The following is a 26,191-nucleotide window of genomic DNA, read 5'->3' on the forward strand; positions in this document are numbered from 1 at the left end:
TTGGAGTTGTGGGTTCAAGCCCACAATTCTACACTGGGTGTAGAGATTGCTTAAAAATAAAATCTTTAGGGGTGTCTGGGTGGCTCAGTCAGCTAAGTGTCTGACTCTTGATTTCAGCTCAGGTAATGATCTCACAGTCATGAGATAGAACCCTGTATCAGGCTCTGTGCTGGATGTGGAGCCTGCTTAAGATTTTCTCTCCCCCATCCCCCTGCCTCTCTCTCTCTCTCTCTCTCTCAAAATAATAATAATAATAATAATAATAATAATAATAATAAATTATTTAAATAAATAAATAAGTATTATGCAGTTATTAAAAATAAGATTGAGGGGCGCCTGGGTGGCTCAGTCGGTTGAGCGCCCAACTTTGGCTCAGGTCATGATCTCACAGTCTGTGAGTTCAAGCCCTGCATCGGGCTCTGTGCTGACAGTTCAGAGCCTGGAGCCTGTTTCGGATTCTGTGTCTCCCTCTCTCTCTGACCCTCCCCCGTTCATGCTCTGTCTCTCTCTGTCTCAAAAATAAATAAAGGTTAAAAAAAATTTTTTAAATAAGATTGAAAAATATTTTATGCCTTAGAATGATGCTCTAAAAGTATATATACACATATACACACAGAGGATAAGGTAGGAGGGAGAAAAGAAGGGAGGAAGATAGAAAAAAAATCACCAATTGTTTTTAATAATCACCCAAAGGATGTTGGGAATGAAGTTGTTTTTATTTTTCTCTTTTTGCTTATTGGTACTATATAAATGTTCTACGACTATTTCAAAGGAGAAATTTGTTTTTAATTATGAGAATTAGCTAAGGAAGAGATTCCTTTGAAGAGAATACCATAACAACAAACCCTGTTGTTTCAAGACCAAATGAAGAGGCAGTGGTTAGGACACAGGCTCAGAGCCACACGTCCTGGCCTGAACCCTAGCACGGCCACTTCTCATTATAGAATCTTAGATGAACTACTTATCCTCTGACTCTCAGTTTCTGCTTCTGTAAAATGGCAATAATATCAATACTACCTGCATAGGGTCAATGTGACAAGTAAATGAATTAACACGTGTAAAAATCCCTTAAACAGAACGCATAATACAGCAACGATCTATTAAAATGTTGCTGTTATCAGTAGTGATACTAGCACAACTGTCTTCATCATCATTACCATCATCATCCTCCTCTCCATCCTAATCTAGGCCCTCAATTTCTCTCACTTGGACTGTTTCGACAACTTTCAAATTACTCCCCTGCGTCTAGTTTTGCAACATCGTAAATTCATCCCCGGTTAGCAGGAGCCAGATTGACCTGGCTAAGGACAACTCTAACCATGCCACGTTAAAAAAAAATGTTTAACGTTTATTCATTTTTGAGAGACAGAGACAGAGCGTGAGCAGGGGAGGGGCAGAGAGAGAAAGAGATGCAGAATCCGAAGCAGGCTCCAGGCTCTGAGGTGTCAGCACAGACCCTGATGCGGGGCTTGAACTCACAAGCCGTGAGATCACGACCTGAGCCGAAGTCGGCCGCTTAACCAACTGAGCCACCCAGGCACCCCTAACCATGTCACATTATTTATAGAAAATATCTTATCTTCATGTGATATAGAATTACTTACCAGTTCTGCTCTGGCCCCTGTCCACTCTCTTTTCCTCACCTCCAAAATATTTTACTTTGTACTTTATGGTGTGATCACTCCAAACTGCTTCCCACAAACTCTGGTGAATCACCAAATTTCCCACATACCTTCTGGCTTTGCTGATGCTATTTTCTTTATGTGGACTGTGCCACCGTTTTTTTTCCCCTCAGATGGTTTTTACACATTCATTTGAGTTCCACATAGGTGCCATGTTCAAGAGTTTTCACTGAAGCCCCATATAATATTATTCCCCTTTTTTTTTTTTTTGCATAATATCAAGTGCTCTACTATGAAATGTTCTGATTGTATGATTATTTTACACACCAAACTATGGGAATTTCAAGGGCAAGAACTATGCTTATTTCTTTTTAATGTTCATTTTATTCTTGAGAGAGCCCGCGAGCAGGGGAGAGGTAGAGAGAGAAGGGGCAGAGGATCCAAAGCAGGCTCTGCACTGACAGCAGCAAGCCCGATGAGGGGCTCAAAGTCACAAACCGTGAGATTATGACCTGAGCTAAAGTCGGAGGCTCAACAAACTGAGCGACCCAGGTACCCCAAGGACCATGTTTATTTCCAACAAATCTTTGTATACCCCAATTCTAGCTTCATACACACATTCAAACATTTGTTTAACTGAACATATCTGTATAACAATTTCAAAAGGATTGTGGAATTAATTGAAATGGCGATTCCCCTCTTGATTTCTTCCTTTAATAAAAAGAAACAACAGCGAGAAAAATAAAATACACTAAGCACCTACAATGTGCCAACTCTGAACTAGGTACTATGGAATTAGTAATGACACCATAATATGAAAACAGTGATAAGATTCTTAGAAAATAATTATAGTGTGAAGTGACATTTGATAAAGTCCAAAGACAAGATACAAGTAGATGGTTAAAGGAATTTGCAAAGGGATAATATTCTTTGTTAAATTCAGTACACCAGGATCTGTGAGACTGGACCTTTGAGGACTTAGAGCTCCAAATGATTTCTCCCAGAGGGAAAAGCAACTGTATGGACAGTGCTCTGTGTTTTGCCCTTCTGCTTGGATTCTTTCTGTTTATTCCATAATAGCATCCAGGAGTCTCCTGCTCAGTAAGAATTCCACAGTGGCAACCAAACATGTCCTCTTTGTCGTGAGTAGAGTAAGGATGTGCTGGTAGGTTCAAAAACAATGTCAATAACCACCAAAATGGGGAAGAGATAAAGTATAATAGCAGAAATAGACGGTCAAATATCCAAAGTTAATATTTGTGGGTATCCAAACATTAATAAAAGCATAAACACACACATAGAGTGTACTTTAAGCAGTTATCATAGTGCCTGAGGAAGAGGAAGCCTTGGCAATGAGTACTTATAGCTTCATCACAACAAGCCAATGAGGTAGGGGCATTCTACAGACAAGGAAACTGAGGCTCAGAATGTTCAAAAGAACTGCTCAAAGTCACAAGGTCAGTTGTGGAGACAACATTCAAACCACTGTCTATTAGACTGCAGTCTGTGTTCTTTTCATTACACTAAGCTGTCTGTTCAGCCTGAATTCCCCTGCACATGCAATAGATTTCTCTCCTGATCAATATTACCTATTACCTTAAGCTATGCCTGGTCATTATTGACTCAAGTGTAGCTTTAAAATCCTCACCTCCCATTGGCAGAGGCCAGCCTTGCTTCAGAGGGGAAGATGATCCAAAACAAATCCATATGCTCTGTGTTTCAGTCTATTTTGTGTCTGGCCCGATTTCCTGCTGCCCAAGCCTGAATTAGTCCCATAAGCATCCTCACGTGGCCACTCCAGGATGGTAGGGAAGAAACACAACACTGGGTGTTGTATATACAGGTTGAATATACACACACTCACTGAAATAACCAAAAGGGGGTATGGAAATTGGGAGATAATATTCAAAGGCCTATTCTAGCATTCCTTTACCCATTGTGTAAGATAGAAAACTGTAAACGCATCTGAACCAGGATTTAAAGCTTTGGAACTGAGAAATCTGTTCTCTGATATGTAAAAGGGGTTATTATAAGGAGTCAAAATAATAAGCATAACTTTCCCAGTCTGATGAGGGAGGGGGGGTCAAGCTGAGGGCAAAGTACAGGCTAACAGCACTCCCCACACCCCGGTGGGAGATGTGCAATATTCCTCAAACACTCCTGGCTACGCAAGAACAAAGGAAAAGGGTTTAAGTGCTTCCCATGGTGATGTGGGAAACTAAGGCAGATGAAAAATTAAATTCCCTTACTATCTATAGCCTTTCAAAGGGCTTGAAGCCAGGAGAGTGACCTCCCTCTAGGAGCTCAGCTACCTCGATGATGACACTTTGCTAGGGGCAAAAGGGAATCTTGGCTTAACATTATCCTGACCCCAGGATCCTGTAAGTCTACTTTAACAGATGAAAGTTCCTTTGGAAACTTCCTTTATCTCAACTCCCCCAAGATATATGCTGGCAATCATACTCCAAGCTTATGGCCCCCAGATAAACATCTGGAGGGTCTCATGACTGAGGTTTTACTAAACAGTAATAAACGGCGTTTTCCTAATAGCAGCTGGACCCTCAAGGTCCTGGAAACCTTGCTTCCAAAATACCTTAGAGACTTACTCTATCCCTGACCTTCTCCCAACCTAAGGGTATATAATCAATTACCCATCACAACCCCAGGGCAGCTCTTCCTGCCCACAGATCCTGTCCCCATGCTTTGATAAATCACATTTTTGCACCGAAGATGTCTTTATTCCGTTGGCTCTGAACCCCCCCCAACATAACCCCAAAACGTCATTAAGCCCATTGTAAGATAGGTTGAAAACTGTTACTATTGTATTAGTAGTATATAGTAGAAGTATTGTTTTAGCATATGAAAACAGGTAATAACAGATTGATCTGGGAAGTCCTTAATGGATTGTTTGAGCTCTTGGAAACCAGCTCCTACATGGGTCCTTTCCTTTCAGCATGGGATGTGTACCGACAACTTAGACAAATAATCAGGGGCTTGACAAAGCACATGCAGAGAGACATAGTGCAATCTCCCACTCCTCCTGGAGGGGCTACCAATCTTTTGATGAATGATGACAGTAAGCTTCGGTAATGAGGCAGAGCAACAGGAGGCGCTCCACATTAAATATTCAAATCCCAGCTGCTGTTCCCAAAGCCCCAGAATCCGCATACCAAGATCGGAAGCAAATGAAAAACAAGAGACCAAGTAATAAGTTAACAACCCACTTCAGAAATGACTGCATTCGTTCTATTGAGCAGCTACTTAAATTGTGATGGTTCCTGCTCATTTGCCACTGTGTAATTCTAATCAGGATGAAAGTCCTTAATCATAGCAACATTACAGAGGCTTCTATCCTGAACCTGTTAGGACTCTTACAAAAGTAAATATCCCGTGCTTGCTGGCCGCTGCAAAGGGAACTGAGTTACCAGCTCACAGCTCTATCCCAGGCTCATTCCTGATGCTGCCAGGCCACATCTCTTTCCTTTGTATTGGGTTTACCCGACTACAACTTAGCCTTTCATCTACCCATGCCCTATGCCTAAAGGTCATAAATGTCCTCCCTGATGCTCTGACTCAGGTCAGCACACGTATCCTGACTCCCTGTTGTACTGGTCATTTAACTTGTCTGTATTTCATTTTTCTTATATGTAAAGCAGTTGGTCAAGGCACAGTGCCCCATCAAGCACTTAATGCCCTGATCCAAGGCAGTACCTTTTATGAAGTTAATGAGAGAGTATCAGGGGGGAAATATATGGATAGGAGATCTACACGGCTAATGGAGCAGGCCATAAAAGTGACTGGGCTCTGTTTAGGTTTGATTGAGAGTAACAAAGAGAAGAGGAGAAAATCATAATAATGATCGACACTATCTTGCAAAATTAACTAACAGGAAAAGTGTCACATTCCCTCATTATAAACAATGACTCACTTTTGGTCCAATTCATGCAAGTCCACGTTGGCCCCTCATCAGGTCTACACCATTGTTTGAAGTCAATTCAGTAGCCCAAAATTTAAACAACTATATAGTTCTCAAGTCTGCCCCATTTCTATTCTTTAAGTCACTATGGCTAGATATTCTATACCCACCTTTGACTCCTTCCTCAACCACCAAGCCCTTCGATATGTCTACTACCCCAAACCTCTGCTCCAACCCAGTGGTCAATAAAAAGCTCTAGACCTACATCCCCTCTCAACTAGCTCACTGAGAAAGTACTCAAAGCTTTGTTCACCCTGCCTTCAGTATATACATTTCAGGGTATCAAGTGTACCTCTGTGATTTTTAACCTTTTTAAAATAAAACTCTTACTCCAAAACAATAAAAGTCTGCCCAGTTTCCACAAAATAAAAGCCCAAATATCTCAACCAGGCCTTCAAGTATTTTCACAATCTGACCCCAAACGTCCTGCCTCCATCAGCTCTTTCTGTCTCCTTCCTTGAATTCTAGAGTCTACTTAGGCTAAACTGAATGTTGGTCCCAGTATATGCTTCTGCTTCCCCTCCTTGAACATGTGTTCATGATGTTTCCCGCCAGCAAGAAAACTCTAATCCACCAATCTGTTCATGTCTAAATCATCCTTAGTCATCTAGGTCCAATGACACCTTTTCTGATAGGTGGGATCTTTCTCTTCCTTCACCTCCACTGCCCTCTCTCGTAGTATTTATTACAGTGGAATGACTCCACACACTGAGTTCTTCACCGTTCCATGCAACTTTCTCTCATGACGTAACAACAAATCAATCTCCAAGGAGTCTAAACCCTGACTTGGCCATTTATTAGACATTTGACCTGGAGTTATTTACTTAACCTCTACCAGCCTCCATTTGCTTGCTTATAAAATGCGGATAAAAAAAGATTCCTACTTCATGGGGTTAGCTGGAGGATTTAGTGAGGTAATACACATTAGGTACTTAGCCCACTGTCTGACATAAAAGGGCTCACTAAATTTTAGCTGGGGTTCTTATTTATTTGTATCCATAGAGAATACTCTCAAAAGAGGACTGCCATCAATTCCTTCCCTCTCTGGGAGTGTGTGCTACTTCACCCATCAAATCTACTACCTCTCCTCTTGAGTCACAGCTGGCAGTATGACTTTCCTTATCAATGAAATGCAGCAGAAACAATGCCATGTCTGGTCCTCTCCTTTAAGAATCCTGGCAGCTTCTGCTTTCTCCCTGGTGAAGCCAGTCACCTGGGATAAGGAAACTTTGACTAGACTACTGAAGGATGAGACACCACAAAAAAAAGAGAAAGGCCACGTGGAAGAACACCAAGGCACCAGACATATGAGTGAGGCAATACTGGACCTTAAGCCTAACATGCAGCTAAATAGATCTGCATGAGAGACCCTCGAAGCAAAACCACCAGATGAACTTTCCAACTGAGCCCCAGCAAACCATGGCCAACCTATGGGTTTATGGGAGATTATAAATTATTATATAGATAACTAAAACAATATCCATTCATTTTCTCTTCTACTAGACAATGAGCTCCTTAAACGCAAGGACCATATCAAATTTATGTCTATATTTCCAGTTCCTAGAGAGACAGAAATCTGAATAAATTCATATTTCAATACACCAATAGAGTAAGTAAGTGGCTAAGGCAGAGTGTTTGAACATAAAGCTGTTGAATGAATTCTTTCCTATCTCTTTATGAGGATACTGTACATGCAGAATCAAAGCCCGGGGTGGGAAAACATTAATACAAGCTGACAATCTAAGCGAGGGGACCCCATCTTTGAAAACTTTATGCTTAACATCTTGGTTAAACAGGTCTCTTCCAAAACAGCTTGGCTTCCAATTAACTGCTAAGACAGAGGCAACCTGGGTAACCAGAGGAAGGGAAGTGGGAAACTTGGATTTAGTGCACCAAGTTGAAACTGCAGAGAGAAACAGATGGGAGATAAAATGCTCCCTGAAGTTTACATTTTCCTAACCATTCATTCAGTGATTGCTGCTCACCACCTGTCTTAGCTCTGGCAAGAGTTGTAAGCATTAAAAGAGCCTCCTTCTGTGACTACTTTAGAATGACACCAAATGCACAAGGTTATACCTTGTCTAGCAGAGCCTAGCTCTGTCCCTTTAAGCCACTTGTGGCCCATCCTCACATCATAAGGCCTAAAAAGAAGTCATCTCAGTATGGAAACCAATTTGACAATAAATTTCATATATTAAATAAATAAATAAATAAATAAATAAATAAATAGAAGTCATTTCTCTCAAAAAAAAAAAAGGGGGTGGGGGGGGCTGCTGACTGGCTTAGTCAGTAGAGCATGCAACTCTTGATCTCCGGGTCATGAGTTCAGCCTCACTTTGGGTATCGAGCTTACTTCGAAAAAAAAAAAAGTCATCTCTTTTTCAAAAAGCTTTGTCCTAAATCATCACTCCCTTGCTTTGTTTTTACACCTCGTTTCTGATACAAAATCTTGCATATGTCCTATGACTCTAACTGGGTACCAGCAGTTCATAACCAAAGCTCTCTTCACTAATCATGGTATTTTACATTCTCCTGACTTTTCCTACTGCTGGGTATTGAGGAAAAAGTAAAAATTCTCATTTAATTGGCCTGGCCACAATATCCTGTGTAAACCTTTGTAATCTCTACAATCCTTAAGCATACATATGAGATATCAAATGAGGCCCATATCTCATCTCCTGGTCAACGTTTTACATGGATCCTTTGGAAATGGGGTAGGAAGGATAACAAAGAAGATATGCCCCTCCTAATCTGAGTCGATGCTAATGAAACCTAATGTCAAATGTTCTCATCAGCTTCCACTCTTCATTTTTCATCACATAAAAAGTCACATCTTCCCCAATAATTTTTAATTCCCAAGCTACTTACATTCTCACTGCCACTCCTCCCTGCCATTCCCTGCATCTACTGAACTCTTGTTCCTGTTCTTACTTATGTTCATTTACTAAGCCTCAAATATCTTTCTTACATCATCAAATATCTCTTGTGTCTTTCATAAGAGAATGTAACAAAACCCAGTTAGTGCTGTCAGGACAAAAAGATCAAGTGGGGGTGACAGAAAATTTGATAGGCAATTAAATGTTGTGTAAGTTCTAGAGAAAAAGTAGAATGTCTCTAAGCACCTCATTCTGAGGGTCAGCTGGGAGGTCAGAAAAAGCTTCTCAAGCAGAGGAAAACTAGAAGCAAGTGATACCTATATACTTCTACTCAAAGTGTAGCCCATGAAAATAGACAAATCCACAATTATAGTGAGAGATTTCAGTATCTCTCTCTTTCTCTCTCTCTCTCTGTCTCAATAACTGATAGAACAAGTAGACAGGAAATCAGCAAGGATATATCAAACTTGAACAATTATCAGCCAACTTGACCTGAGTGACATTTATAAAACACCCAATCAAACAACATCAGAATATATGTTTTTCTCAGATATATACAGAACAATAATAAAAAAAAAAATCCTATTCTGGGTCACAAATCAAGTCTCAATTATTTCAAAAGGACCCAACTCACACTTCATAGTGAAAGACTTGTTTGATCTCAGGGTTGTAAATTTGGCCTCCACATTGGGGTCCACACTGGGCATGAAGCCTACTTAAAAAAAAATAATGAAAGACTTGAATGTTTTCTCCCAAAGATCAATTTCATCATTTCTATTCAACACTGGAAGTTCTGGAAGTTCTGCATAGTGCAATCAAGCAAGAAAAAGCAATAAAGTGTCCAGTTGGAAAAGGAAGAAGAAATAGTCTTTATGCACAGAAGACATGATAACCCATGTGGAAAAACAGATGAAATCAACCAAGAAACTACTAGAATAGGTGAGTATAGCAAGGTTGTAGGATGTAAGATCAATATACAAAAAATCAGTTATGTTTCTATATACTAGCTACCATTGAAATTGAATTTTTTTAAATACCACTTAAAATAGTATTTAAAAAGATTAATTAGGGATAAATCAGAAAAAGATGATAAAAGACCCATAAACTGAAAATAATGAAATAATGTTGAGATAAATTAAAGGAAAATTAACTAAATAGAGAGCTAAACCTTGGTCATTCATCAGAAAATGTGAGATTGTTAAGAATAAATTTTTCCCCAAACTCATTTATACGTTCAAAGCAATCTCATTCAAAATCCTGGCAGGTTTTTTTTCTAGAAGTTGATAAGTGATTCTAGAATTCATATGCAAATGTAAAGAACTTAAAATAACCAAAATAACTTAAAAAAAGAAGAAAGTTGGAGGACTAACCTACATAATTTTAAGAATCTTTTTAAAACTAAAGTAATCAAAATGGCATGGCATTGCCATAAAGATAGACAAATAGAATAGAGTCCAGAAAAAAAATCTATACATACATGAACAGTTGATATTTTTAAAAAGGCACATAGATAATATAATAACCTTATCAACAAATAGTTTCTATAAGAATTGGATACAAAACAAAAAAGGAAATAAAAGAAAAATAACTAGGATCCATACTACATACTATATACAAAAATTAACTCAAAATAGACCACAAATCTAAATATAATACCTAAAACTGGAAACCTTAGAAGGAAACATAAAATCTTTGTGACCATGGGTTAGGCAAAGATTATTTAGATATGGCACTAAAAATACAATCCATAAAAGAACTTCACCAAAATTTAAAACTTCTCCAAACAACTCTGTTAAGAGACTAAAAAGAAGCCAAAAGGGAGAGACATTTTTGCAAAGTATATCACTGATAAAAGATTATATCTGGGGGCGCCTGGGTGGCTCAGTCAGTTAAGCGTCCGACTTCAGCCCGGGTCACGATCTCGCAGTCCGTGAGTTCCAGCCCCACATCGGGCTCTGGGCTGATGGCTCAGAGCCTGGAGCCTGCTTCCGATTCTGTGTCTCCCTCTCTCTCTGCCCCTCCCCCATTCATGCTCTGTCTCTGTCTCAAAAATAAATAAACGTTTAAAAAAATTAAAAAAAAAAGATTATATCTAAAATATATTTTTGACTTGTGAAACTCAACAATAAAACAGTTTAATTTTTTATTGAACAAATAACTTTCAATTCTAATATAAAAGCTAAAAGACAAAAGTATTACAAAATAACTATAGCTACAATAATTGGCAATAGATGCACAACATAAAATTTGTAAATTATTAGATCAGTAACATAAAATATGGGAGGACGAGATACTAAAGTGTAGTTTTTGTTAACTTAAGTTGATATCAACTTAAAATAGATTGTTACATATATAGACATTTTATGTAAGCCTCATAGTAACCACAAATAAAAAACCTGTAATATAGCTCTTTTTTCGTGGCACTTCGGAGGCGGTAGGCAGCCTCACCATGAAGCTGAACATCTCTTTCCCAGCTACTGGCTGCCAGAAACTCATTGAAGTGGATGATGAACGCAAACTTCGTACCCTTTATGAGAAGCGAATGGCCACAGAAGTTGCTGCTGATGCTTTAGGGGAAGAATGGAAGAGTTACGTGGTACAAATCAGTGGTGACAATGACAAACAAGGCTTCCCCATGAAGCAGGGTGTCTTGACCCATGGCCGTGTCCGCCTACTGCTGAGTAAGGGGCGTTCCTGCTACCGACCACGGAGGACTGGAGAAAGAAAGCGCAAATCTGTTCGGGGTTGCATCGTGGATGCCAATCTCAGTGTTCTCAACTTGGTCATTGTGAAAAAAGGGGAGAAGGATATTCCTGGACTCACTGATACTACTGTGCCTCGTCGCCTGGGGCACAAGAGAGCTAGCAGAATCCGCAAGCTTTTCAATCTCTCAAAGGAAGATGATGTCCGCCAGTATGTTGTGAGAAAGCCCCTAAATAAAGAAGGTAAGAAACCTCGAACCAAAGCACCCAAGATACAGCGTCTTGTTACTCCACGTGTCCTCCAACACAAACGTCGGCGCATTGCTTTGAAGAAGCAGCAAACGAAGAAAAACAAGGAAGAGGCTGCAGAATATGCTAAGCTTTTGGCCAAGAGAATGAAGGAGGCCAAAGAAAAGCGCCAAGAACAGATTGCCAAGAGACGGAGGCTGTCTTCTCTGAGAGCTTCTACCTCAAAGTCTGAGTCCAATCAAAAATGAGATTGTTGGGGCGCCTGGGTGGCGCAGTCGGTTAAGCGTCAGACTTCAGCTCAGGTCACGATCTCGCGGTCCGTGAGTTCGAGCCCCGCGTTGGGCTCTGGGCTGATGGCTCAGAGCCTGGAGCCTGCTTCCGATTCTGTGTCTCCCTCTCTCTCTGCCCCTCCCCTGTTCATGCTCTGTATCTCTCTGTCCCAAAAATAAATAAAAAACGTTGAAAAAAAATTTAAAAAAAAAAAATGAGATTGTTGTAAGAGGAACAAATAAATAAGATCAGACGTCAAACTAAAAAAAAAAAAAAAAAAAAACCTGTAATATATATACAAAAGATAAAAAGGAAGGAATCAAAACATATCACTACCAAAAAATCAGATCACAAAGGAAGAAAGAAACGAAGGTACTACAAAACAGTCAGAAAACAATTTTAAAAATTACAATAATAAGTCCTAACCTATCAATAATTATTTTAAATGTAAATGGCTTAAATTCAATCAATAGAGTGACTGAATGGATAAAAAAACAAGATCCCACAAAATGCTATCTATAAGAGACTCACTTGAAACTTTTTTTTTTAATGTTTATCTATTTGAGAGAGAGAGAGAGAGACCACGAGTGGGGAAAGGGGCAGAGAGAGAACAGGACAGAGGATCTGTAGTGGGCTCCATGCTGACAGCAGAGAGCCCAACACGGGGCTCAAACCCACAAAGTACAAAAATCATGACCCGAGCCAAAGTCGGATGCTTAATAGCCACCCCAGCACCCCAAGAGACTCACTTTAGTTTTAAGGACACACATGGAATGAAAGTGAAGGGATTAGAAAAGATGCAAATGTTAACCAAAAGACAGATACTTATATCAGACAAAATAAGCTTGAAGTCCAAAACTGTCATAAGAGTGGCACCTGGGTGGCTCAGTGAGGTAAGCATCTGATTCTTTTTTTTTTTTTCTGAAATTTATTGACAAATTGGTTTCCATACAACACCCAGTGCTCATCCCAAAAGGTGCCCTCCTCAATACCCATCACCCACCCTCTCCTCCCTCCCACCCCCCATCAACCCTCAGTTTGTTCTCAGTTTTTAACAGTCTCTTATGCTTTGGCTCTCTCCCATTCTAACCTCTTTTTTTTTTTTTTTTCCTTCCCCTCCCCCATGGGTTCCTGTTAAGTTTCTCAGGATCCACATAAGAGTGAAACCATATGGTATCTGTCTTTCTCTGTATGGCTTATTTCACTTAGCATCACACTCTCCAGTTCCATCCACGTTGCTACAAAAGGCCATATTTCATTTTTTCTCATTGCCACGTAATATTCCATTGTGTATATAAACCACAATTTCTTTATCCATTCATCAGTTGATGGACATTTAGGCTCTTTCCATAATTTGGCTATTGTTGAGAGTGCTGCTATGAACATTGGGGTACAAGTGGCCCTATGCATCAGTGCTCCTGTATCCCTTGGATAAATTCCTAGCAGTGCTATTGCTGGGTCATAGGGTAGGTCTATTTTTAATTTTCTGAGGAACCTCCACACTGCTTTCCAGAGCGGCTGCACCAATTTGCATTCCCACCAACAGTGCAAGAGGGTTCCCGTTTCTCCACATCCTCTCCAGCATCTATAGTCTCCTGATTTGTTCATTTTGGCCACTCTTACTGGCGTGAGGTGATACCTGAGTGTGGTTTTGATTTGTATTTCCCTGATAAGGAGCGACGCTGAACATCTTTTCATGTGCCTGTTGGCCATCCGGATGTCTTCTTTAGAGAAGTGTCTATTCATGTTTTCTGCCCATTTCTTCACTGGGTTATTTGTTTTTTGGGTGTGGAATTTGGTGAGCTCTTTATAGATTTTGGATACTAGCCCTTTGTCCGATATGTCATTTGCGAATATCTTTTCCCATTCCGTTGGTTGCCTTTTAGTTTTGTTGGTTGTTTCCTTTGCTGTGCAGAAGCTTTTTATCTTCATAAGGTCCCAGTAATTCACTTTTGCTTTTAATTCCCTTGCCTTTGGGGATGTGTCGAGTAAGAGATTGCTACGGCTGAGGTCAGAGAGGTCTTTTCCTGCTTTCTCCTCTAAGGTTTTGATGGTTTCCTGTCTCACATTTAGGTCCTTTATCCATTTTGTGAATGGTGTGAGAAAGTGGTCTAGTTTCAACCTTCTGCATGTTGCTGTCCAGTTCTCCCAGCACCATTTGTTAAAGAGGCTGTCTTTTTTCCATTGGATGTTCTTTCCTGCTTTGTCAAAGATGAGTTGGCCATACGTTTGTGGGTCTAGTTCTGGGGTTTCTATTCTATTCCATTGGTCTATGTGTCTGTTTTGGTGCCAATACCATGCTGTCTTGATGATGACAGCTTTGTAGTAGAGGCTAAAGTCTGGGATTGTGATGCCTCCTGCTTTGGTCTTCTTCTTCAAAATTCCTTTGGCTATTCGGGGCCTTTTGTGGTTCCATATGAATTTTAGGATTGCTTGTTCTAGTTTCGAGAAGAATGCTGGTGCAATTTTGATTGGGATTGCATTGAATGTGTAGATAGCTTTGGGTAGTATTGACATTTTGACAATATTTATTTTTCCAATCCATGAGCAGGGAATGTCTTTCCATTTCTTTAAATCTTCTTCAATTTCCTTCATAAGCTTTCTATAGTTTTCAGCATACAGATCCTTTACATCTTTGGTTAGATTTATTCCTAGGTATTTTATGCTTCTTGGTGCAATTGTGAATGGGATCAGTTTCTTTATTTGTCTTTCTGTTGCTTCATTGTTAGTGTATAAGAATGCAACTGATTTCTGTACATTGATTTTGTATCCTGCAACTTTGCTGAATTCATGTATCAGTTCTAGCAGACTTTTGGTGGAGTCTATCGGATTTTCCATGTATAATATCATGTCATCTGCAAAAAGCGAAAGCTTGACTTCATCTTTGCCAATTTTGATGCCTTTGATTTCCTTTTGTTGTCTGATTGCTGATGCTAGAACTTCCAGCACTATGTTAAACAGCAGCGGTGAGAGTGGGCATCCTTGTCGTGTTCCTGATCTCAGGGAAAAAGCTCTCAGTTTTTCCCCGTTGAGGATGATGTTAGCTGTGGGCTTTTCATAAATGGCTTTTATGATCTTTAAGTATGTTCCTTCTATCCCGACTTTCTCACGGGTTTTTATTAAGAAAGGGTGCTGGATTTTGTCGAAGGCCTTTTCTGCATCGATTGACAGGATCATATGGTTCTTCTCTTTTTTTTTTGTTAATGTGATGTATCACGTTGATTGATTTGCGAATGTTGAACCAGCCCTGCATCCCAGGAATGAATCCCACTTGATCATGGTGAATAATTCTTTTTATATGCCATTGAATTCGATTTGCTAGTACCTTATTGAGAATTTTTGCATCCATATTCATCAGGGATATTGGCCTGTAGTTCTCTTTTTTTTACTGGGTCTCTGTCTGGTTTAGGAATCAAAGTAATACTGGCTTCATAGGATGAGTCTGGAAGTTTTCCTTCCCTTTCTATTTCTTGGAATAGCTTGAGAAGGATAGGTATTATCTCTGCTTTAAATGTCTGGTAGAACTCCCCTGGGAAGCCATCTGGTCCTGGACTCTTATTTGTTGGGAGATTTTTGATAACCGATTCAATTTCTTCGCTGGTTATGGGTCTGTTCAAGCTTTCTATTTCCTCCTGATTGAGTTTTGGAAGAGTGTGGGTGTTCAGGAATTTGTCCATTTCTTCCAGGTTGTCCAATTTGTTGGCATATAAGTTTTCATAGTATTCCCTGATAATTGTTTGTATCTCTGAGGGATTGGTTGTAATCATTCCATTTTCATTCATGATTTTATCTATTTGGGTCATCTCCCTTTTCTTTTTGAGAAGCCTGGCTAGAGGTTTGTCAATTTTGTTTATTTTTTCAAAAAACCAACTCTTGCTTTCGTTGATCTGCTCTACAGTTTTTTTAGTTTCTATATTGTTTATTTCTGCTCTGATCTTTATTATTTCTCTTCTTCTGCTGGGCTTAGGCTGCCTTTGCTGTTCTGCTTCTAGTTCCTTTAGGTGTGCTGTTAGATTTTGTATTTGGGATTTTTCTTGTTTCTTGAGATAGGCCTGGATTGCAATGTATTTTCCTCTCAGGACTGCCTTTGCTGCGTCCCAAAGCGTTTGGATTGTTGTATTTTCATTTTCGTTTGTTTCCATATATTTTTTAATTTCTTCTCTAATTGCCTGGTTGACCCACTCATTCGTTAGTAGGGTGTTCTTTAACCTCCATGCTTTTGGAGGTTTTCCAGACTTTTTTCTGTGGTTGATTTCAAGCTTCATAGCATTGTGGTCTGAAAGTAAGCATGGTATAATTTCAATTCTTGTAAATTTATGAAGGGCTGTTTTGTGACCCAGTATATGATCTATCTTGGAGAATGTTCCATGTGCACTCGAGAAGAAAGTATATTCTGTTGCTTTGGGATGCAGAGTTCTAAATATATCTGTCAAGTCCATCTGATCCAATGTCTCATTCAGGGCCCTTGTTTCTTTATTGACCGTGTGTCTAGATGATCTATCCATTTCTGTAAGTGGTGTATTAAAGTCCCCTGCAATTACCACATTCTTATCAATAAGGTTGCTTATGTTTATGAGTAATTGTTTTATATATTTGGGGGCTCCGGTATTCGGTGCATAGACATTTATAATTGTTAGCTCTTCCTGATGGATAGACCCTGTAACTATTATATAATGTCCTTCTTCATCTCTTGTTACAGCCTTTAATTTAAAGTCTAGTTTGTCTGATATAAGTATGGCTACTCCAGCTTTCTTTTGGCTTCCAGTCGCATGATAAATAGTTCTCCATCCCCTCCCTCTCAATCTAAAGGTGTCCTCAGGTCTAAAATGAGTCTCTTGTAGACAGCAAATAGATGGGTCTTGTTTTTTTATCCATTCTGATACCCTATGTCTTTTGGTTGGCGCATTTAATCCATTTACATTCAGTGTTATTATAGAAAGATACGGGTTTAGAGTCATTGTGATGTCTGTATGTTTTATGCTTATAGTGATGTCTCTGGGACTTTGTCTCACAGGGTCCCCCTTAGGATCTCTTGTAGGGCTGGTTTAGTGGTGACAAATTCCTTCAGTTTTTGTTTGTTTGGGAAGACCTTTATCTCTCCTTCTATTCTAAATGACAGAGTTGCTGGATAAAGGATTCTTGGCTGCATATTTTTTCTGTCTAGCACCCTGAAAATCTCGTGCCAATTCTTTCTGGCCTGCCAAGTTTCAAAAGAGAGATCAGTCACGAGTCTTATAGGTCTCCCTTTATATGTGAGGGCACGTTTACCCCTTGCTTTCAGAATTTTCTCTTTATCCTTGTATTTTGCCAGTTTCACTATGATATGTCGTGCAGAAGATCGATTCAAGTTACGTCTGAAGGGAGTTCTCTGTGCCTCTTGGATTTCAATGCCTTTTTCCTTCCCCAGTTCAGGGAAGTTCTCAGCTATTATTTCTTCAAGTACCCCTTCAGCACCTTTCCCTCTCTCTTCCTCCTCTGGGATACCAATTATGCGTATATTATTTCTTTTTAGTGTATCACTTAATTCTCTAATTTTCCCCTCATACTCCTGGATTTTTTTATCTCTCTTTTTCTCAGCTTCCTCTTTTTCCATAACTTTATCTTCTAGTTCACCTATTCTCTCCTCTGCCTCTTCAAGCCGAGCTGTGGTAGTTTCCATTTTGTTATGCATTTCGTTTAAAGCGTTTTTCAGCTCCTCGTGACTGTTCCTTAGTCCCTTGATCTCTGTAGCAAGAGATTCTCTGCTGTCCTGTATACTGTTTTCAAGCCCAGCGATTAATTTTATGACTATTATTCTAAATTCACTTTCTGTTATATTATTTAAATCCTTTTTGATCAGCTCATTAGCTGTTGTTATTTCCTGGAGATTCTTCTGAGGGGAATTCTTCCGCTTGGTCATTTTGAATAGTCCCTGGCATGGTGAGGACCTGCAGGGCACTTCCCCTGTGCTGTGGTGTATACCTGGAGTTGGTGGGCGGGGCCGCAGTCAGACCTGATGTCTGCCCCCAGCCCACCGCTGGGGCCACAGTCAGACTGGTGTGTGCCTTCTCTTCCCCTCTCCTAGGGGTGGGATTCACTGTGGGGTGGTGTGGCTCGTCTGGGCTACTTGCACCCTGTCAGGCTTGTGATGCTGGGGATCTGGCGTATTAGCTGGGGTGGGTAGGCAAGGTGCTCGGGGGCAGGAGGGGCAGGCTTAGATCGCTTCTCCTTAGGTGATCCACTTCAGGAGGGGCCCTGTGGCAGCGGGAGGGAGTCAGATCCGCTGCCGGAGGTTTGGCTCCGCAGAAGCGCAGAGTTGGGTGTTTGTGCGGAGCGAGCAAGTTCCCTGGCAGGAACCGGTTCCCTTTGGGATTTCGGCTGGGGGATGGGCGGGGGAGATGGCGCTGGCGAGCGCCTTTGTTCCCCACCAAACTGAGCTCTGTTGTCAGGGGGCTCAGCAGCTCTCCCTCCCTTTGTCCTCCAGCCTTCCCGCTTTCTGAGCAGAGCTGTTAACTTATGACCTCCCAGACGCTAAGTCGCGCTTGTTGTGGGAACACAGTCCGTCAGGCCCCTCCGCTTTTGCCAGCCAGACTCGGTGGCTGTGCTTGGCCGGCGAGCCGCCCCTCCGCCCCGGCTCCCTCCCGCCAGTCCGTGGAGCGCGCACCGCCTCGCCGCCCTTCCTACCCTCTTCCGTGGGCCTCTCGTCTGCGTTTGGCTCCGGCGACTCCGTTCTGCTAATCCTCTGGCGGTTTTCTGGGTTATTTAGGCAGGTGTAGATGGAATCTAAGTGATCAGCAGGACGTGCGGTGAGCCCAGCGTCCTCCTAAGCCGCCATCTTGCCGCAACTCCCCGCATCTGATTCTTAATTTCGGCTCAGGTCATGATCCCACGGTTGGTGGGTTCCAGCCCCACATCGGGGCACTGTTAGTGCAGAGCCTGCTTGAGATTCTCTCTCTCTCTCTCTCTCTCTCTGCTCCTCTCCCACTCACTCTCTTTATCTCTTAAAATAAATAAATAGGGGCGCCTGGGTGGCGCAGTCGGTTAAGCGTCCGACTTCAGCCAGGTCACGATCTCGCGGTCTGCGAGTTCGAGCCCCGCGTCAGGCTCTGGGCTGATGGCTCAGAGCCTGGAGCCTGTTTCCGATTCTGTGTCTCCCTCTCTCTCTGCCCCTCCCCCGTTCATGCTCTGTCTCTCTCTGTCCCAAAAATAAATAAACTTTGAAAAAAAAAAATTTAAAAAAAAGAAAAAAAAAAAGAAAATAAATAAATAAATAAATACAACAACAACAACAGCAAAAAAAAAAAAAAAAAAAAACTCACAAGAAGAGCACCTGGATGGCTCAGTCGGTTAAGCGTCCAACTTCAGCTCAGGTCATGATCTCGCAGTTTGTGAGTTCCAGCCACACGTCGGGCTCTGCACTGACAGTTCAGAGCTTGGAGCCTGCTTCAGATTCTGTGTCTTCCTCTCTCTGTCCCTCTCTTGCTCATGCTCTGTCTCTCAAAAATAAATAAATGTTAAAAAAAAATTTTTTTAACTCACAAGAGACAAAGACCATCATATAATGATAAAAGGATCAATTCATGAAGAGAATATAACAATTGTAAATATATATGCACCCAACATCAAGGAACCTAAATATATAAAGCAAATATTAACAGAATTGAAGAGACAAATAACAATACACTAACAATAGGGGACATCAATATCACACTTTCAACAATAGATAGGTCACCCATACAGAAAAGCAGTAAGGAAATAGCAAACTAAAACGACACTATAGATAAAATGGACCTAACAGATATATACAGAACATTCCATCCAACAGCAACAGAATACATACACATTCTTTTCAAGTGCACATGGAACATTCTCCAGTACAGATCTTTGTTAGGTCACAAAACAAGTCTTAACACACTTAAGAAGACTGAAATCATATCAAATATCTTTTTGACCCTAATGGTATGAAACTAGAAATCAATTAACAGAAGGAAAAGTTGTAAATTCATAAACATATGGAAACTAACACATTCCTGAACAACCAATGGGTCAAAGAATAAATCAAAAGGGAAATCAAAAAGGTCTTGAAACAAATGAAAATAGTCAGCTGGGTTGAATGTATTATATATTATATATCTGTGTACATATGCCTGTAAAGTCAGTGTCAAGTCCATCCTCAGACAGAAAATTAGCAATGGTACATCTGCATTAAATAAAGCCTAACTTGATTGCCTTTCTCATAAGGGCTATGGGAAGATAATATGCCTCTACTGCTGTTTCCATTCAGTTCCATTTGTGGAAACCAGGTTTCTTCCAGCTTTTAAATGATTACTAACTCTACAGAAGCAAAACAAACAAACAAACAAACAAACAGTAAGCTAACAACACTTTTAGCAAGAGCCCCTTTATCTTCCATAAAATTTTACTGAATAAAATCTAGCAAAATTTAAAAAAGAAAAAGAAAAGAAGAAACAAACAAAAAGGGAAACACAACATACCAAAACGTATGGGATGCAGCAAAGCAGCTCTAAGAAGGAAGTTCATAGCAATAAATACCTACGTTAAGAAAAAAGAAACATTTCAAAAAAGCAACCTAACTTTACACCTCAAGGAACTAGAAAAACAAGAACAAACTAAACATAAAGTTAGGAGAAGAAAGGAAATAATAAAGATCAGAGCAGAAGTAAGATAAATAGAGACTAGAAAAACAACAGAAAAGATTAATGAAACAAAAATCTGTTATTTTTAAAGAAACAAAATTGTGAAACCACTAGCTAGACTAAGAAAAAAAGACTCAAATAAAATTATAAATAAAAGAGGAGACATTACAACTGATATTATAGAAATGAAAAAACTCATAGGAGACTACTATGAACATGTACACACCAACAAACTGGACAACCTAGAAGAAATTAAATTCCTAGGAACATACAACCTACAAAAACATACAACCATACAAAACTGAATCATGAGAAATAGAAAATCCGAACACACCAATAACATATGAGACTGAGTCAGTAATCAAAAATTTCTCAACAAAGAAAAGCCCAGGACCTGATGACTTCACTGGTAAACATTTAAAGAAGAATTAATGCCATGTCTTCTCAAGCTCTCCCAAAACATTAAGAGAGGGAACACTTTCAAACTCATTTTGCAAGGTCAGCATTACCCTGATACCAAAGCTAGACAAGGACACTACAAGAAAACTACAGGCCAATATCCCTAATGAACATAGATGCAGAAATCCTTAATAGCACATGAAAAGGATCATGCACCAAATCTAAATGGGATTTACCCCTGGATACAAGGATGTTTCAATATATGTAAATAAGGAAGTATGATACACCACATTAACAAAGTGAAGGATAAAAATCACATGATCATCTCAATAAACGCAGAAAAAGTATTAGACACAATTCAATATACATTCATGCTAAAAATGCAACAAAGTGAGTACAAGAGGAACGTACCTCAACATAATAAAGGCCATGTATGATAAGTCCACAGCTAATATCACACTAATTTTTTTATTTATTTATTTTGAGAGACAGAGAAAGCATGTGTGCGTTGAGGAGGGGCAGAGAGACAGGAAGAGTACTCTGAGCTGTCAGAGCAGATATCAGGAACCATGAGATCAAGACCTGAGCTAAATAGAATAAAAAGGTGAAGGAAGGGCAAATTTACTTTTGCTTAAACTTAAAAATTCATAGGGGCACCTGGGTGGCTGAGTCTGTTAAGTATCTGACTTTGGCTCAGGTCACCAACTTGAAGTTCATGAGTTCAAGCCCCACATTAGTCTTTGCACATGTACAGAGCCTGCTTGGGATTTTCTCTCTCTCCCTCTCTCTCTTCCCTTCCCCCACTTGTGCTCGCTCTCTCTCGCATGTTCTCTCTCTCTCTCTCTCTCTCTCAAAATAAATAAATAAACTTAAAAAAAACTGTTAACAGTTGGCAACCAATGGAATGGGAGAAGATATTTGCAAATGACATACCAGACAAAGGGTTAGTATCCGAAATCTATAAAGAATTTATCAACCTCAACACCCAAAAAAACAAATAATCTAGTCAAGAAGTGGGCAAAAGACATGAATAGACACTTCTCCAAAGAAGACATCCAGATGGCCAACTGACACATGAAAAAATGCTCAATATCACTTATCATCAGTGAAATACAAATCAAAACCACAATGAGATACCACCTCACACCTTTCAGAATGGCTAACATTAACTCAGGCAACGACAAATGTGGGCGAGGATGTGGAGAAAGAGGATCTCTTTTGCATTGCTGGTGGGAGTGGAAGCTGGTGCAGCCACTCTGGAAAACAGTATGGAGGTTCCTCAAAAAACTAAAAAGAGAACTACCCTATGACCCAGCAATTGCACTACTAGGTATTCACCCAAGGGATACAGGTGTGCTGTTTCAAAGGGACACATGCACCCCATTGTTCACAGCAGCACTATCAACAATAGCCAAAGTATGGAAAGAGCCCAAATGTCCATCGATGGATGAATGGATAAAGAAGCTGTGGTGTATATATATACAATGGAGTATTACTCGGCAATCAAAAAGAATGAAATCTAGGGGCACCTGGGTGGTTCAGTCAGTTAAGCATCTGACTTCGGCTCAGGTCATGATCTCACAGCTTGTGGGTTCAAGCCCCGCGTCAGGCTCTGTGCTGACAGCTCAGAGCCTGGAGCCTGCTTCTGATCCTGTCTCCCTCTCTCTCTGGCCCTCCCCCACTCATCCTCCCCCCCCCAAAAAATAAAAATTCAAAAAAATATTTCTATAAAGAATGAAATCTTGCCATTTGCAACTACGTGGATGGAACTAGAGGACATTATGCTAAGCAAAATTAGTCAGAGAAAGACAAATGTCATATGACTTCACTCATATGAGGACTTTAAGACACAGAACAAATGAAAATAAGAGAAGGGAAGCAAAAATAATATAAAAACAGGGAGGGGAACAAAACATAAGAGACTCTTAAATATGGAAAACAAACAGAGGGTTACTGGAAGGGTTGTGGGGGGAGTGGGCTAAATGGGTAAGGGGCAGTAAGGAATCCACTCCTGAAATCGTTGCACTATATACTAACTAATTTGGATGTAAATTCAAAAAATAAAATAAAATAAAAACTAACACTCATCTTCTCCTCCCCTCAGCCACTGGCAATCCTGGTTCTTGGGCCTTCAGGCTCAGGTCAGGATTTACACCACCTGCTCCCCCAGCTCTCCCCTCTGACTAGGACTGGGACTTACACCATTGGCTCTCCTTTGTCCTCAGGACTTTGGGCTCAGACTAAACTACATCACCTGCTTTCCTTGGCCTGCAGCTTGCAGACATCAGATTATGGGATGCCATATGCCTCCATAATACTGTGAGCCAACCCCTCAGAATGAATTTCGACAGAGGGGGAGAAGGGGGGGGGGAGAGAGAGAGAGAGAGAGAGAGAGAGAGAGAGAGAGAGAGAGAAATCCTACTGCTTGTTTCTCCTAAGAACCCTAATACAGGCTACTTGCTTAGAAGTAGAAGAGAAGACAGAGAAGCTTCCTCCTAGACTAGAAAAACTTTCTCTGGGCTGAGGAGCAAAGGAAAAAGTGAAAGGAGGTGGTCTGTGAGGCTAGAGTCACAGGAGCTGGAAGAGAAGGAGCCCTGTGTTCAGCAGTGATGCCCTAGAGGTTGGTCCTGCGTGGAGCATTCTGAGACTTCCACCACGAGGTGGCAGCATCGGCTCACAGATGCTACAACCGGCCGAGCCCTTCTCTGCAACATTCTGGAATATGCTTACAGAACACTAGAGGGTCCTGATCGCTTGCCTCCGTAAAGGGCAGAGGGCTGACTCAGAAAACATTTCCTGATAGAGGGACAGTCATCTTCACACCTCCGCAGGTACATACATACTCCTACACTCATGCACTTGGAAAGTACTGTTACCAAAAAAAAGGCAATGACGACAAAGGAGGAGAAGGAGAAGGAGAAGGAGAAGGAGAAGGAGAAGGAGAAGGAGAAGGAAAAGGAGGAGAAGGAGAAGGAGAGAAAGAAAGAAAGAAAGAAAGAAAGAAAGAAGAAAAAAAGAAACTACTATTACATACTACAGAGGTGTTGCTATTTTATTATTTTAGAGAGAGAAAGAGAGTGTGCATGTGAGTGGCAGAGGGCAGAGAGGGAAAGAGAGAGAATCGTAAGCAGTCTCCACACTCAGTGCAGAGCCTGACACAGGATTCAATCCCACGACCTTGGGATCATGACCTGAGCCAAAATCAAGAGTCAGACACTTGGGGCCCCTGGGTGGCTTAGTTGGTTAAGTGTCTGAATTCAGCTCAGGTCATGATCTCGTGGTTTGTGAGTTAGAGACCCTCGTTGAGCGCCACGTAGGGCTCTGTGCTGACAGCTCAAAGCCCGGAGGCTGCTTCTGATTCTGTCTCCCCCTCTCTCTGCCCCACCCCTGCTTATGCTCTCTCTGTCTCTCAAAAATGAATAAACATTTTTTAAAAAAATTTTTTAAAGAGCCAGACGCTCAACACTCAACAGACTGAGCCACCCAGGCATCCCCAGGTGTTGCTATTTTACACACACACACACACACACACACACACACACACACCACAAAAGATGTCCAAGCTGAGAAAAGACCCCTTAACTACCAAATCTCAAGGTTCAGAGGGATCGTCTACCTGTTCCTTACTTCCTATTTTAAATACAGAAATCACTAGAGACGTAGCATATTAAACAACAGTTTCAGTGTCAGGATTTACTATCCCCCAATGTCAACCAGGCAGTTGTACCTTGCACATCCAAGAACTGCAGGAAACCACAAACAAATAATTCACTGATGTTTATTGAGCACTTCCCCATGCCAGTCTCTGTGAAATAACTTTATCCTCTATTTTTACTTCAAGTAACTGATATTCAGTGCAGGTTAGTCACTTCTCCATTGTCCTACACTACCTATGACAGAAAAAAGATTCAAACCAAATTTGTCTGATTCCAAACCCCATTCTTTCTACTATTACAGCTTTTGCTACAATATAGGAGGGGGAACATGACAATATCCAGTTCTTTGAAAGGAATTCAGTGTCACAATAACACAATTTTTTCCTTCTACAAATAAAATCTAGTCGAAATAAACAAAGAATTTCGCCAAATACTAAGTAGGCATTTTCTTAACAAAGACAAGACATAGGTAAATGGTATGGTACATGTGAATTCTCACAGGTATCATATAAAATGCAGTTTTCTGTAATCATAATAGCACCCACAATGCCTCATCACCATATAAACCTTTTTAAGTTATATGAAAATTGCCTAACTTGTTCTCAAAAATGTTAATATATAAAATAAAATCAGCTGCATTTTTTCTTAATTTACATCCAAGTTAGCATATAGCACAACAGTGATTTCAGGAGTAGATTCCTTAATGCCCCTTACCCATTTAGCCCATCCCCCCTCCCACAACCCCTCCAGTAACCCTCAGTTTGTTCTCCATATTTAAGAGTCTCTTACGTTTTGTTCCCCTCCGTTTTTATATTATTTTTGTTTCCCTTCCCTTATGTTCATCTGTTTTGTCTCTTAAAGTCCTCATATGAGTGAAGTCATATGATTTTTGTCTTTCTCTGACTAATTTCACTCAGCATAATACCCTCCATCCACATAGTTGCAAATGGCAAGATTTCATTCTTTTTGATTGCCAAGTAATACTCCAATGTGTGTGTGTGTGTGTGTGTGTATACCATATCTTCTTTATCTATTCATCCAATGGACATTTGGGCTCTTTCCATACTTCGGCTGTTGTCAATAGTGCTGCTATAAATATTGGGTGCATGTGCCCCTTTGAAACAGCATACCTGTATCCCTTGGATAAATACCTAGTAGTACAATTGCTGGGTCATAGGGTAGTTCTCTTTTTAATTTTTTGAGGAACCTCCATACTGTTTTCCAGAGTGGCTGCACCAGCTTCCATTCCCACCAGCAGTGCAAAAGAAATCCTCTTTCTCCGCATCCTCGTCAACATCTGTTGTTGCCTGAGTTGTTAATGTTACCCATTCTGAAAGGTGTGAAGTGGTATCTCTTTGCAATTTTGCTTTGTATTTCCCTGATGATGAGTGACGTTGAGCATTTTTTCATGTGTCAGTTGGCCATCTGGATGTCTTCTTTGGAGAAGTATCTATTTATGTCTTTTGCCCATTTCTTCACTGGATTGTTTTTTGGGTGTTGAGGTTGGTAAGTTCTTTATAGATTTTGGATACTAACCATTTATCTGATAGGTCATTTGCAAATGTCTTCTCCCATTCCATCGGTTGTCTTTTAGTTTTGCTGATTGTTTCCTTCGTTGTGCAGAAGCTTTTTATTTTGATGAGGTCCCAATAGTTCATTTTTGCTTTGGTTTCCCTGGCCTCTGGAGACATGTTGAATAAGAAGTTGCTGCAGCCAAGGTCAAAGAGGTTTTTGCCTGCTTTCTCCTCGAGGATTTGATGGCTTCCTGTCTTACATTTATGTCTTTCATCCATTTTGAGTTTATT

The 26,191-nt window shown here is 40.5% G+C and overlaps 1 protein-coding gene across 2 annotated transcripts in view; it reads left to right on the top strand.

Annotated features, from left to right (window-relative positions):
- Positions 1 to 873: 873 nt before the first annotated feature.
- The window catches only part of LOC125152371 (40S ribosomal protein S6-like), a 36,427-nt gene continuing 11,109 nt past the window's right edge, over positions 874 to 26,191 (top strand). Inside the window, exons 1-3 of one of the 2 annotated variants that reach the window (XM_047834169.1) lie at positions 874 to 878; positions 10,913 to 11,681; positions 12,750 to 12,761. In XM_047834169.1, the coding sequence (XP_047690125.1) occupies positions 10,924 to 11,673 (750 nt within the window). In that variant the 5' untranslated portion in view covers positions 874 to 878; positions 10,913 to 10,923 and the 3' untranslated portion in view covers positions 11,674 to 11,681; positions 12,750 to 12,761. Of the gene's footprint in view, positions 879 to 10,912; positions 11,682 to 11,914; positions 11,945 to 12,749; positions 12,762 to 26,191 lie in introns of those variants that run through there. The other variant, XM_047834168.1, reaches the window with a different exon arrangement.

This window comes from Prionailurus viverrinus, chromosome E2, assembly GCF_022837055.1.
Source record: "Prionailurus viverrinus isolate Anna chromosome E2, UM_Priviv_1.0, whole genome shotgun sequence".
NCBI classification, from domain to species: domain Eukaryota; kingdom Metazoa; phylum Chordata; class Mammalia; order Carnivora; family Felidae; genus Prionailurus; species Prionailurus viverrinus.